Raw genomic sequence first — 13438 nt, 5'->3', positions numbered from 1 at the left:
CTGACAGAAGAAGTTCATGTGCTTCCGTAGGCTGCGCCAATCACTGTACCGTTTCATACATTTGAGGCACCGCAGCTCATCCTTGCACTGTCTCCAGATGTCACGCGGCAATCCGTCGCAGAAGAATCGCCGCTTGGCTGAAACACGATCAGAATCTTATGTAAGCATACTAATTAATAATAAGCGTTCGTGGAACAAAGAGAATAAGATTGGATTATAATCGTGCTGCTTCTGCTGTATCATCGACTAAACTTGATAATCCTTCCAAATCATGAACATCGACTCATTACCTCATCCATTCACACCTCATCCATTCACACCAAGAGAATTCTTCGACTGATCAAACGTAGTAAAAAGAAAAATGTCAAATACTGCATAGAACTTTAAAGATTAAAAAAAATATATGAGTAGGAAAGAGACATCGATTTGAAAAAGCTAAATTCAATCTTATGATTCTCAAAATTGTAACGCTTCTCTCTATTTAATTTTGTCTTCGATGCGTTTCATATCTCAAAACGCGACATGAAACACCCTGTACATAGCAGACAACGATAGCATGTCGCTCATCGGCATAATTTTCGAATTCAAAGAGAGAGAAGAGGAACTTGGAGAGAGATGTGTCACCTTTTCCAACACTTTGAGAGATGTATTCACAGCATTCAAGAAATTACACAAACGAACGGATTCCCTCTCTGCACATTGACTGCACATTGTCCGACGAATTTGAGATGCATATGAAGAAATTATGCTCTGAAGAACGTGGAAAGATCGAAGATATTTCCCTGAAGAGTGTAGCTCGTGGAACGTTGTATAGCAACTATGCCCAGTCGCAATTGCGAGCCAGCCGGAGACATAATAAAACAGCAGGGCGTGTGTAAATCGTATGTTTTTATTATGCATAAGTAACATTTTACAGAACAACAAAATTTTGTTATAAGTTGTACTCCCTTTGTATCGCAAGATATACATATGATCGTAACGTGTATATATATAATATATATATATATATATCTATTTTTATAACGTATCGATCAATACAAACGAACGTTCCACAAATTCAGATTCATATGCAGACGCGACGATGGTCTTACGAATGTTTTTGTATTTACCTCTTCTATCTTTTTTCTTCTTCTGTTTCTATCGCCTATTTTAATATCTAAACACGACGTATCAATTAGAATAAAATTCCCTTAAATTTTATTTTATTTAAAAGAAAATTAAAATACCAACAATTTTTAATAATAATCTTCACAGCCGAAACGCACAAATATGACCAATAATTTTCTATTCGCAGATGTACAAAAATTAAATTTAGCAGTCTCAAATAAGGTAAACATGCGTTTACCCTTTTTCGCAATTTTATTTAACAATTATACACCGCCCGAAACCCCTTAGCGAATTTGATTGGAATCGTAACGCTCGTATGTCACTGAAAAACATTTTTAAGTGCACCATTGTGTATTATCTTAGTCTAAATCCCTTCCGTTGTGCCAGTATAGTAAATAAGTAGTGAGGAAAAACTGTCCCGAGCAATTAATACGTTAAAGTACCGAGATACTCGAGTTAGAGATGTAAGAAGAATCTTACAGCCTACTTTCACGCAAAACCTGTAATAGCAGCATGTATGACGAGAAAGCTACTAACCGTCATTACGAATTGACAATGAGATTCGCGCTTCGCACTTCAAAGTTACTCAAAGCGTATTCCGTGTCAAACGCATAACACGGGAAAGCGGGCAAAACGTAACGTCAAACATCTACAGGCAGATACTAACAAACACGTGATATTCTCGCTCTAACAACACTCTGAAAAATTAATAACAAAGTATAATTGTGCACTATGCTGCAATATATTATCGATGTTCACATCACAAACACTATAAGACACTTTTCAAGAGATGAGCACATAAAACAGTTTCCAAATATTACGGCACTAATTCTCGTTTTTTTTTTCTAGCGTGTCGCTAATTTCTTCTTCCTTTACCAGCTCTTTCCAGAGTATCATTATAACGCTCAAAGATGATCGTGAACAGTCTTAAATATTACCTTACATAAACATAATTTGCAACTTAACGTGATCGAATCCAAGAGTTCAGATTTTTATAATTCGATAGAGCATCAAAAAATTTTATACACAATCATGACGGAAAAATAATGCAATATGCATTACTTATGCATTTTTTCCTATAAACTCCAATAGTGCCATTATTTTCATCCAAATCAAATTTTTGTTTAAATAATAATTGTTTAAACAAATTGTATGTGATAATTTCAATTTCAGATTCATAATGAGTGACCTCACAAACCATTACATACAAATGATTATTCAAATTGCATAAGCAGTCCTTAAAGGGTTATATTTTTCTACGAATTTAAGTACCCCTCTCTTTTCAGTATAACTGTTGTTTCTTACATAAAGTCTCCAACAAAATAGGTGACTTTTTTAGATTTTTTATCGCTGAAAACAAATTCGTAAATAAAATCGCTTTATCACGTCACGTTTTTGAGATATTTTAGCTCAAAAAATCCAAAAATGCCATTTTTAACATTTTTAATATGAATTTTCTCAAAAACTTGACGTAATAGAGCAATTTTATTTATGGATTCGTTTTCAGCGACCAGAATCTGTAAAAATCACTTGTCTCGTTCGTGATCTAGACAAAAAGTTTAAAGTTGTCGGAGTGTGATCAAATGCCATCCATTTTAATGCAAATTATAAACTTATGATGTCAAAAATACAGTAACCAACAATTATAAAATTTATGTGAAAATTTGAATTTTAAAAAATATAAATGATTTTCTTAACACTTATCAGAAAATAAGTATTAATTGTTAAACATGAATAAAATATCTTAATTTCTTAAAACTTCATTATAATTGTTAAAACTGCGCAATGTTGCATAAAATGTCAAACAATATCGAATTTAAAAAATACAAAATTACATAAAATTTAGAAACTAATCAAAACAAATATTTTATATTATCGATTATTGGTTATCTTAGTTATCTAATTTTTATTACATGATAAATGGTAATACTCAATATAAAAATAATTTTAATATACTATACAGTCAAGAATTTCATGGAATATGTTATTAATGACATATTTCATCGTATTTACTTTCAAAATAATTTTCCTTTGTCTAAGAAATTCGTATCTGTATAAATAATATGTATAAATGTATACAGAGTAAAATTTAATTAAAAACGGTAAAGATGTATGATGTTATACAACCTATACTGTTGGGCTATTTAATAACAGTCCAATCAATGATACAAAAAAATATATACAGGGTATTTCTTAAATATTGCCCACCAATCATATAGCGCTATTCCTGATAAAAAATTGAGTCGATAATACTTATCGACTCAATTTTTTATCAGGAATAGCATTATATGGTTAATGGGCGGTATTTAAGAAACACCCTGTATATATTGATATTAACAGAATTTTTGATATAAGAAGATAATGCGTGCATTTTGTATTAAAAATTGAGCAGCAATGCACACATATTCTTCATGCAGAGAAAATAAAAAAATTTTTTACTTGAAGGAAAAATATTCAAATAATTCGCACTCTTCCTTTTTAAATTAAGTCTGAACTCTTGTTCCGAACAAAAAGATATTCTTAGAAGTTTGAAAGCTAGTCTTATCGACTTTTCTTAAAAACTAACACGCTCGAGATTATCCGAACGGGATAATTTGAAGAGAAAATCCTCTGGTTAGTAATGACATGGGACGCTTAATACAATAAACCTTTCTTCATGAGGAACCTCTTCGTATTCCAAAACTGTTTGGAGAAATCACTTTTTCTTCCTAAATAGTGAAAAAATTCAATTCCTAATCGATTTTAAAGCTTATTTTGTTCTTTTTTCTCTCAAGGAACTTTTGCTTATTTTAAAGTAACGCCTTTTTTATTCGATCTCGTTTGTCCAATATATTTTTTAAACGATGATTGATCTTTCACTTTCATTTCTCTTGAGATTTGTTCTTCATAAAAAAAAAGACAGCAACTACTGATGATCATTTTGTCTCTGATTATTTATCACAATTGATCGTCTCACGTTCTTCTTCTTCTCGATTTGTGGATTTTTTGGCAAGAATAAATGTAGAAGCATTATTTCCGATGCTCGGGATACACTGCTTTCTTCGATCGCGCTTACGCAGATTGTTGCTTGGTATCGCTGGTACTTTAAATCCATCAACGGTATCGTTGGTAATTTTATCTTCCTCATGTTGTGTTTTCAGATGCCTGCTCAGGCTGCATTTTTGGGTGAAACTGCCGTTACAGAAGATGCAGGAAAACTGGGGTGGTACATCACATTCGTATTTTTTATGACGGGACAAGCTTCCTTTAGAATCGTACTTCTTGTTACAAGAATGACACTTAAATTCGCCGGTGATGTTGCGGATTTTACCGCAGACAGTTTTGCGATGGCGAACCAGGGCGTATTGGCTGGACATGCCCTTTCTGCAAATGGGGCATTTGTAGGCTTTGTAGGTTTGCGACCTGCAGTTGAAATTCTGCGTTTCAAGCACAGATGTCCGATATCTCGTTTGATCGATCGAAGGATCAACAGGCACAGACGCGGACGACAGATGCAGTGGAAGGAGACCAGTGTTGAAATGAACTGAATTGTTAGTGGTGAGATCAATTGCGACCGCAGGTGACATCGGCGGCGTCAGAAATGTAGACTTCATTTCTGAAAATCAAAATAGCGATGTTAAGGAAGATCGTGGTGGAATCGGGTTTAGGCAGAGAAGGCAAAAAAAAAAGGAAAGATAAAAGCTTTATTATGCCTTGAAAGGAAATATTTGAAGACGGACAATGGGATGAATACGAAAGATTTGAAAGGTTAAAAAAATCGCGGATTTTGACGAAAGATTAATATTGACGGTGATTAAACAAGTAGCTGTTAGTTTGTTGCAATAAATAAATTTAAGTATATTGAGTCCCGAGTGACGAAAAGTTTATCAAATCGATAATAGAAAAGGAGGTAAAAAATTGATAAGATTGATAAAAGAGAAATACATTAGAATAAGTATAAACGGTTTTCAAAAAAAGGACGATCGGATTGTCTAACAATGCTTGAAAGAAATTAAATAATAAAGATTAACGACTAAAAGAACACGCGACTTCGCAACTTCATTCGTGAATAATTGCGAATATCATGAAGGACAGCGGGAGAGAACAGAAGGAATGGTATACGTATATTCCAGTAATAATTGTTGAATACATACGTACATGTAGTAGCGATACGAAGTTCCCGGCATAGGACGGCGCCGAGAAGAAAATTAAGAATAGCGTGTGCGCCGTGATAATAATAAAGATTTTAAATGCATAAAAAATACTGCGCAAGTTTCAATAAACTATTTATAGATTACGAGAATTATAAATAATAAACATTACAAAAAATCAATAGAAAATATTCGTTTAAAATATAAAATATAATCAATAGAAAGTTTCCTTCAAAAAATTAATCTTCAATGGAAAATAACGTACATCCGCATCGAGCGAAGATTGTAGGAAAACATGGAGGCAACAAACGACTATGGCGTCTCATTGAGACTGATTTATTGTTACGTTTGCTACTATAGATAATGTGTATTTGTGGATCTAGGCACAAAGTGTTATCAGCATCTAAAACTTTATTAACGCTCTATAATCCAGCCTGTAAGAATCGGATCGCGTTGATCATGTATAAGGTATACTGTTGTAATAATGTTCTTCGTGTGATGATCTTCGGGTTTGCATAAGATCATTGCGTAGTTCGAGGTGTACACGTGTTACAAGTTTTATTTAATCTTCTAAAGGGCGCTAAAATCTTCGGCGATAGGCTATAAATAATTTTCGCGGGAAGACACGGGAGGTGGTACAGTCATTAAACAAGCGTGTCCACTTGAGTCATTCTTCACAGAGATGTCGTAGCGAATTCTACCCAGAATAGTCGCGCATTCTATGCGTTCTACTACAAATGGATCTTCAATAACGGGACGGCAAACTCTTCACTTGATGATCTTCCGGACACATTGCTTCCTCGGGGGTTGATAAAAGTTGTGGTTCTGCATAAGATGACGGCGCAGACTGACGTTCTGCGTAAAACTGCGTCCGCATAGGTCACAGGCAAAGTTCCTGCGACCGCCGCACTCGTACTTCAAATGCTTCGACAGACTCGGTTTGACCTTGTAACCCCGGCCACACTGGGGACACTTGAGGGTGAGATCCTCATCCTTCAGGTAATTCGCATGTCGCGACTTTCGGGGCGGTCCCGGCTCAATGGTCGTCCAGACTATACCTGGAAGAAGACGAAGATGACAGTGGTGTTAGTCGTGAATTCACCTTGCTGACCGAGATCGTTAGACGCGAGTCTTAACGATCGAGACCTGATCCGCGCTAACCCGCTAGATCACGTTTCGACTTCTCGAGAAGAGACACGAAAAGGAGTTCGGCGTGGTCGTCAAAAATTCGCGGCTCATAAAACCATTCGATCGATCGGCAATCGACGGAACAACTCGATTGCATATTTAAAACGACGACTAGCCGCTCAATCTACCTTCAACTATTAACATCCATCAGGGAAGGGAAAGGAAGGACTAAACGAAGAATTATTTCAAACTGAAACGAGATCGCTCACATATCTCTCTAATTTCTTAGGGGCCATGATCCAGGATGGATTACAATGATAAACAGTCTACATAAGATTAGATGCTATCTCATTGACGAAGTCGATTTTATGGACTCCCTTCAAGTGCCGTTCAAGGCTCGTTTTCTGAGTGAAACTTTTGTAGCAGTAGCCGCACGGGAAATAGCGTTTCCCGCCGCACTCCCATCTCGTATGTCTGCGCAGATTGCAGAGCATCGTGTAGCCGCGTCCACATTTTCGACAGGCGAAGCGGCTCAAGCGGGACCTCGAGAAACCTGCTAAACGAAAGAAAATATTACTCTGAGAATGCATCCGTGTGCGTGTGATACATTGACGAGCGATCGAGTTTTGGCAAAGTGAAATTCTAGATTGACGCGAATGCGGGAGATCAATGACGACATTATGTTTCTCATAAAAACATCTTAAGACATCAACAAAGATAAATTTAAACACGATATCAATTGATTCCTCGTCGTAGCGTTTTCTGGGCCGTCTGGTAACATCAGCATGCAAAAACTTAAAGCGAAAATATTTTATCAATGGCAAATCGCTTGAAATCATCTTATATACTTTCATTCTTACTACATGAACAAATCTCGAAATATCGATTCATTCATCGTAGGAACAATGTCAGAAACATTAATTCGTTCTTCGTACAAGCATTTGTCATAGATAAAACTCTTCTGAAAAGTTCGTACTCTATGCATATAAATAACGAAACAAATTCTAAAAAAGTAATATAACGTATTAGAAAAAACATACTAATATTATGTGTTATAAATCTGGTCTTATCAAACTGAAACGTGACAACATATATTACAACATAATTTATTATGTGCAACTTATAAAGATCAAGATTTTATTAACTTTGGTAACTATGCGAAACTAGAGGCTAGTAATGCCCGAAAGGCTTATACAAAACATTCTTCATGTTGTTTTTCACGTGCAAGTTTCGGAGTTTAAAGTCTAGTCTATCTTCATTCGACGATTCTGGAATCTTTGGCACAAGTCTTCCAATTCTCGATTTTCAGTCTTCAACGTCATCTTCCAATGAAACTATCTTGCTCGTCGTTCTTATTGATAGATGATTTGATCGTACATCTTCCTCGGGTTGTTGTATCTCTTCTTTACGGGCACCACAACGTTGTGATGATGCGTCAGATGCCTACGCAGACTGACGTTTTGCGTGTACTTGTTCGGACACAGATGGCAGGAGAATCTTCGTTGACCGCCGCATTCAAAGCGCACGTGTCTTGCCAAGTTGTGCTTTAGCGAGTACCTCTTCCCGCAAGCGGAACATTGGAGAGCCAGATCTTCTTCGTTACCGGAATTCCTCGCATTCGTTCTAACTGTGGCAATCTTCGTCGTCGCAACGTGAGCTTTTCGTTCGTAGACCGCGGGATTGTCTGGGGGATGGAAGCTCTCGTAAAAACCTGAAAAAATAACGTTCATACCCTGATTAGTATATAGAATCGTAAAACGAAAATCGCACACTGATCTTCTCCTTGTTTTATGTGATTTATGGAGCCCAGTGGATGACCATGGAACAATCTGGTACATCGTATTAACCTCAAATACAGATACTTTGCCTTGAAGAAATATATCTCACGCTATTTACCATTAATAAGATATACTTACATAATTGTTACATTTTATTCTAAGGATGTGGGCCATAATTTCTAACTTCGTATAATTACTTTACCTATAATTATTTCCTTTGGAAAAACATATAACATAACAATAAATAGACATAAACATACATAGCAAAATAAAATTCTTGAAATAATTCAATTTAATTTTTCCATAAAAGAAGTCATAATTTATGTATTTAAATGCAAGACAAATGTGTTTTAAAATTTAAATTATACTTCTGTTTTGGAAAAATTAGCCATAAATTCTTTCAGGAAGATAATCGTACCACTTTTGACATATATCTTTTTAGAATGTTTAGTATAATTTAAAAATAAAATGAGAAATATTTAAAAAAAATTGTGCGCAAAAAGAAATCTGAGATCCTATACTTAAAACTGAAGTACGCAGAATATTTTTAAATTTTCGCAAAAAAGAACTAATAAATTTTTCACATATTATGTGTAATTCTTCAAACTATATATTCAAACAAGTTTTATTTGTCAAAATTCGTTAGGGTTCTGTATTTTGAAAAAAATAAAACCGATGTAATAACCTAGAAAATACAGATCAAGGGGTTATTAAAAAAAAATAATCATGCTGCTGATGCATCAACCTGTTACAAAAATAAAACTTGCTAATATAGCGCCGTTGATCGGCTACGTCAATGATATCAATAATTTTCTACAACTATTATGTTTCTGTTTCACACCATGCGTCGAGCTTCACAAAAAATTCAGTTCGTCGCATTTTATTAATTTCTAATCATCGTAGCTGAGATAACGTTTTTTTATTCGAGGATAAAGGAAATTAAGGGTTAGCAAATTATTTGTATTGGGCAACAATACCCGTTTATTATTAAATCAAGATGACTAATTGTTCGCCGATATAGATCCGAACATAATTTCCGAAAGTAAATTTTTCTTTCGAAAATGTAATGGGGGCACAAAAATATTATGGGTATTCAGCATATGTTGTCGCAATTTGCCGTTTTGGGTATATCTAGAGGGACAAAGCGAACATGCGAAGTGTTTCTGCCCGCCACATTCGAATCTCAGATGTTTCACTAAATTGTGTCTTGATTGATACGTTCTGCCACATTGATGACAATTGAAGACTACATTGTTCTTGGAGGTTTCATCTACGAAGCTTCGTGTGACAACTGACGGCAACTCTGTAAAAGAGGAATAATCGGTTAGTGTATCAAGCGCGACAAGTACAAGTTTCTCGAGTTAACACCAATAACACGTATTTTCCGACTGCAAACCTGATGCCTGAATTTTCTTTCCTTCAAGCTGGGAAGAGAATAAGGGATAAATCGTATACGATCGTCTATTAAAAATTTATTATAAATGAGATATATATATTGCATTTCTTGAAACAAATTTTTCCATCAACTCAATTAATCAAGATATTATTATACATTTCATCTTTGTTTTCAGAATCGTATGAATTATTTATTTCATTTCGGCAATTCATGTATTGTTAAACTGGAATATATTACATATTACAAGTTCAATATTTTGTAATACGTGAATGCTCTACTGATGAGGCAGTTAATCATTCTTTGGTCTTCAAAATTTGCGTCTTTGCACATAAATTATGATAATAAATATGTACATATAAAATTAAGCAGTAAAATAATTAAAATAAAATAAGATAAAAAAGATAAGACAAAATAAGATAAGATCGGTTATAAGAAATATTTAGATAAAAAATTTATACGAAAACAATTTACAGAAATGTTCATCAACTTCAAACTATTATACAGGGATGGTAACGCGTTACTTGCAACACTATTACCGTAACTTTTTTGTAATAGCGATTCAATAATAATGTTACAATTTTTCATAATGGTAACGTCAGAATAATGATGTCAGAATTGAGAAAATCATTTTTGAAACTCGTTATTCACTGAAAAAGATAACTCATTACTTTAGTCATATATAACGAGCATCGAGTAAAGTAACGAGTTATCTTTTTTAATGAGTAACGATAATGTTATTTTTCAAAAGTGACTCTTCCTGGCGTTATCGTTACCGTTATAAAAACAATGTAACGTCATTACCAAATCGTTACTATAAAAAAATAACGATGACACGGTAATAGCGTTACAAGTAACGCATTACTCTCATTCTTGCTATTATATATAATATGTATATGTATATACGTTTCCTACTTTATAATTATGTATCAAATTGTATATTGTTCGAAATCTTTTTATTCATCGTATATGATTGATCAAGAGATCGAAGATTCACGAGACGTATTCACTCCATCCGAAGGAACTGTAAATAAGTTAGCAATCATTGCGATTCATCCATCAAAAACATCAGTCCTATTGCTTGAGCGAATTATTTATTTTTATTTATTCTGCTTGTTAAAAATACGCTTAGGTACCGAGAACTTCGGTGGCATGTAAAGGTTGTGCCTTTGTAAAAGATGACGACGCAGACTAATATTCTGCGTATACTTAGATGGGCACAAGTGACACAGGAAGTTTCTCTGGCCGCCACACTCGAACTTCATGTGGGTCTTCAGGTTGCGCTTCATCTTATACGTTCGCCCGCATTGCGGACACGTTGGCATCACCGGTGTCGACGGTGTACTTATTGCGTCTTGCGGCTTCTGAAATCCATACACGAGTCCTGCAAACGAAAAAAAGAGCGATATTAGAGTATTTCTTCACACCTGAAACGCCGTGACACGATTGACGTAACTGAAGTTGACTCGTGCCCATAAAACTGGACAGGATAGACGCCTCGAAGAACGGTGGGACAAAATCAATTGCATGCACGAATTCGGTGTTCGGTTACTTTTCGCACACGCGAACACTTTATTACATTCCTTCGACCGCACAAATATTACGCACACTATAACACGTGTTACAGTAGATCAAGAGTATATAAAGGATGTATGAATCGCACTCGTAATTGTCAAAGTAAAAGAATGTTTCTCTTTCCTTGCGTATAAAACAATGAGAAACAGATAACTTATTATATAAAGAACCTCATTTCTCCTTTATTAGTTGATTAAATTTATTTGACTACTTTTTACATATATTTTTATTACTTTATTACATTTAATATAATACTATATACAAATGATTGGCAATCAAAGAAACTGTAATGATATTGGTAAAGTCTTTTCTTTGGTTTGAAACACAAACTGTACCATATTAATTTCTAGATGGACAATGTCTTCATACTTATTTTATATTTTATCTAAAATAATATTTTAATTCATTTTGCCTGATTTAGTCTATTATTAAGATAATATTCTATAGTATCGTACACTTAAATGATTACTAGATACATTATATCAATTTGATTTTGACATAATTATCAAAACCATTATTTCCATTATCTCTTGCTTTGTATGCTAATAAAATTACAGCAAATTCTGTATTACGAATCAAGTTTCACACAAGTAAATTAAAAGTAACACACACAACATGATTGAATGCAAAAAGTGTAAATCACAAATGTGATATCGATGTGTTACATTAACGATATCATAAAATTGACGGAAATATGAACAAATCATACATACAATAATAAGATTGAAAGACTGCTAATGTTAACTACAATGCTTTAAATTAAGAAGCACCATAACGGTCAGAACGTTAAGATGTTGAACTATTGTAAATTCATTTAAATGAATTTACAATAGTTCAACATCTTAACGTTCTGACCGTTATGGCGCTTCTTAATTTAAATCATACATAATTTCATCCATTACCTGTATGTGTAGAATATCAGAGAGAAGAGTTTAAGAAAACAAGATAATTTTTTTAATAGCTCAATACTTATTAGATATAACTAACATAACAATTGTGTTACTAAGCTCTTACAAACTAGGTCTTCTCTTTAAAATTTGGGATAAGGAAAAATAATATAAAAGAAGAAAAAGATACGTATACGGAAAAAAACGATTTTACTGAAGTATTATATTTAAAAATTTAGACACATTTGAAAATAATTTTATTGGACTACTAAATAATTACATAGGAATTTAAAGCATGATACTGCAAACAGTTTTGATATTCTAATCAGTTTAAACGTTCTACGTAATTATTTTAATAATCCAACAAAATTATTTTCAGATTTGTAGCCGGGAAAAAATATTTCATACATAATCATATATAATTATATAAATCTATATAAAACTATATATAATTATATTTAAAAAATAACGTTTTATATACAATTATATATAATTATATAAAATATGTTCATTTATATTGATAACATTTTTTCCCGGATATCTATCTAAACTTTTAGATATTTCAGCAAAACTGTTCTTTCCGTGTAGACTACATCAATCATGAAGACGATCAATGTATATTAGTCACCAAAAATCACAAAAATTCAATTATTTATAACGCATTAATACTAAAGTCATAACATCAAATACAAGTCAAAGTATTTATAATTTTAATGTTTCGATCGCACGTGACGATCCAGATTGCTCTTCTGGGCAAATCGACCTTTACACATAGGGCAGACAAATTTCGGCTCTACCCCACACTCATATTTCTGATGCCGCCACAACGACGTGAAAAACGCATATACGCGATTACACCTGATGCATACGTGCTTTTTCTTCGACTTCCTCGCCTTATTATCATACTCATCCTGAGATTGACGATCCTTGTTGCATTCGTACGCTTTATGCCGCAGTAGGGAGGCCTTCAAAGCAAACGTCCGGCTGCAATCGTTGCAGAGATACTTACGAGGACCCTTTCCGCCGACAATTATGCCGCCTTGGCTCGAGGACATCGAACGGAGGCGTCTAGTGTACATTGCGATTCGCGACGTCGATGGCAAAGTGGGTATTGTCCAATTGGCCGGACTATATGTCGTACCTGCGAATCAAGAAGAGAAAAGATGAAGTTCAACGTCAATGATATTGGCTCGAGGCTTAAATTCGCATAAGCGACATCAGTTTGGTTAATGCCTCGAAAAAGCAACTGGTGCATGATATAAATTATATAAAATATATAAGATATCTGAGATATGATGTGTAATTACAATTCTTAATGATAAACGTACGTAAATAGATACATACATCTCATTTTTTAAATATTTTCATTAATTATCGAACGAAAAATGAAAGGTCAGGAAAGAAATTTATTTTACATTTATTTTAATAATATATATATAT

General features: G+C 34.0%; 2 protein-coding genes across 12 annotated transcripts in view; both read right to left on the bottom strand.

Moving 5' to 3' along the window:
- The window catches only part of LOC108726946 (longitudinals lacking protein, isoforms N/O/W/X/Y), a 245629-nt gene that overhangs the window by 88644 nt on the left and 143547 nt on the right, over positions 1–13438 (bottom strand). The window contains exons 7-9 of one of the 11 annotated variants that reach the window (XM_018454798.1): positions 13008–13139; positions 10673–10920; positions 9196–9446 (exon numbers count right to left, since the gene is read on the bottom strand). The exons of 8 other annotated variants lie outside the window; for them this stretch is intronic. In XM_018454798.1, coding sequence (XP_018310300.1) covers positions 9414–9446; positions 10673–10920; positions 13008–13139 — 413 coding nt within the window. In that variant the 3' untranslated portion in view covers positions 9196–9413. Of the gene's footprint in view, positions 1–7690; positions 8077–9195; positions 9447–10672; positions 10921–12693; positions 13140–13438 lie in introns of those variants that run through there. 2 more of the 11 variants (XM_018454803.1, XM_018454797.1) reach the window with 2 other exon arrangements.
- On the bottom strand, positions 3587–5406 carry LOC108726948 (zinc finger protein 319-like). Its single transcript, XM_018454807.1, has 2 exons — positions 5245–5406; positions 3587–4702 (listed from the first exon to the last, which is right to left on the bottom strand). The coding sequence occupies exon 2, from the start codon at positions 4698–4700 to the stop codon at positions 4038–4040; it is 663 nt and encodes a 220-aa protein (XP_018310309.1). The 5' UTR covers positions 4701–4702; positions 5245–5406; the 3' UTR covers positions 3587–4037.

Source organism: Mycetomoellerius zeteki, unplaced genomic scaffold (assembly GCF_001594055.1).
Source record: "Mycetomoellerius zeteki isolate Tzet28-1 unplaced genomic scaffold, Tzet1.0 scaffold458, whole genome shotgun sequence".
NCBI lineage: Eukaryota > Metazoa > Arthropoda > Insecta > Hymenoptera > Formicidae > Mycetomoellerius > Mycetomoellerius zeteki.
This window is presented reverse-complemented; position numbering and strand designations above follow the sequence as displayed.

Excerpts from the sequence above, each read along its gene's own strand:
- LOC108726948 (XM_018454807.1), bottom strand. The coding sequence starts at position 4,700 with ATGAAGTCTACATTTCTGACGCCGCCGATGTCACCTGCGGTCGCAATT.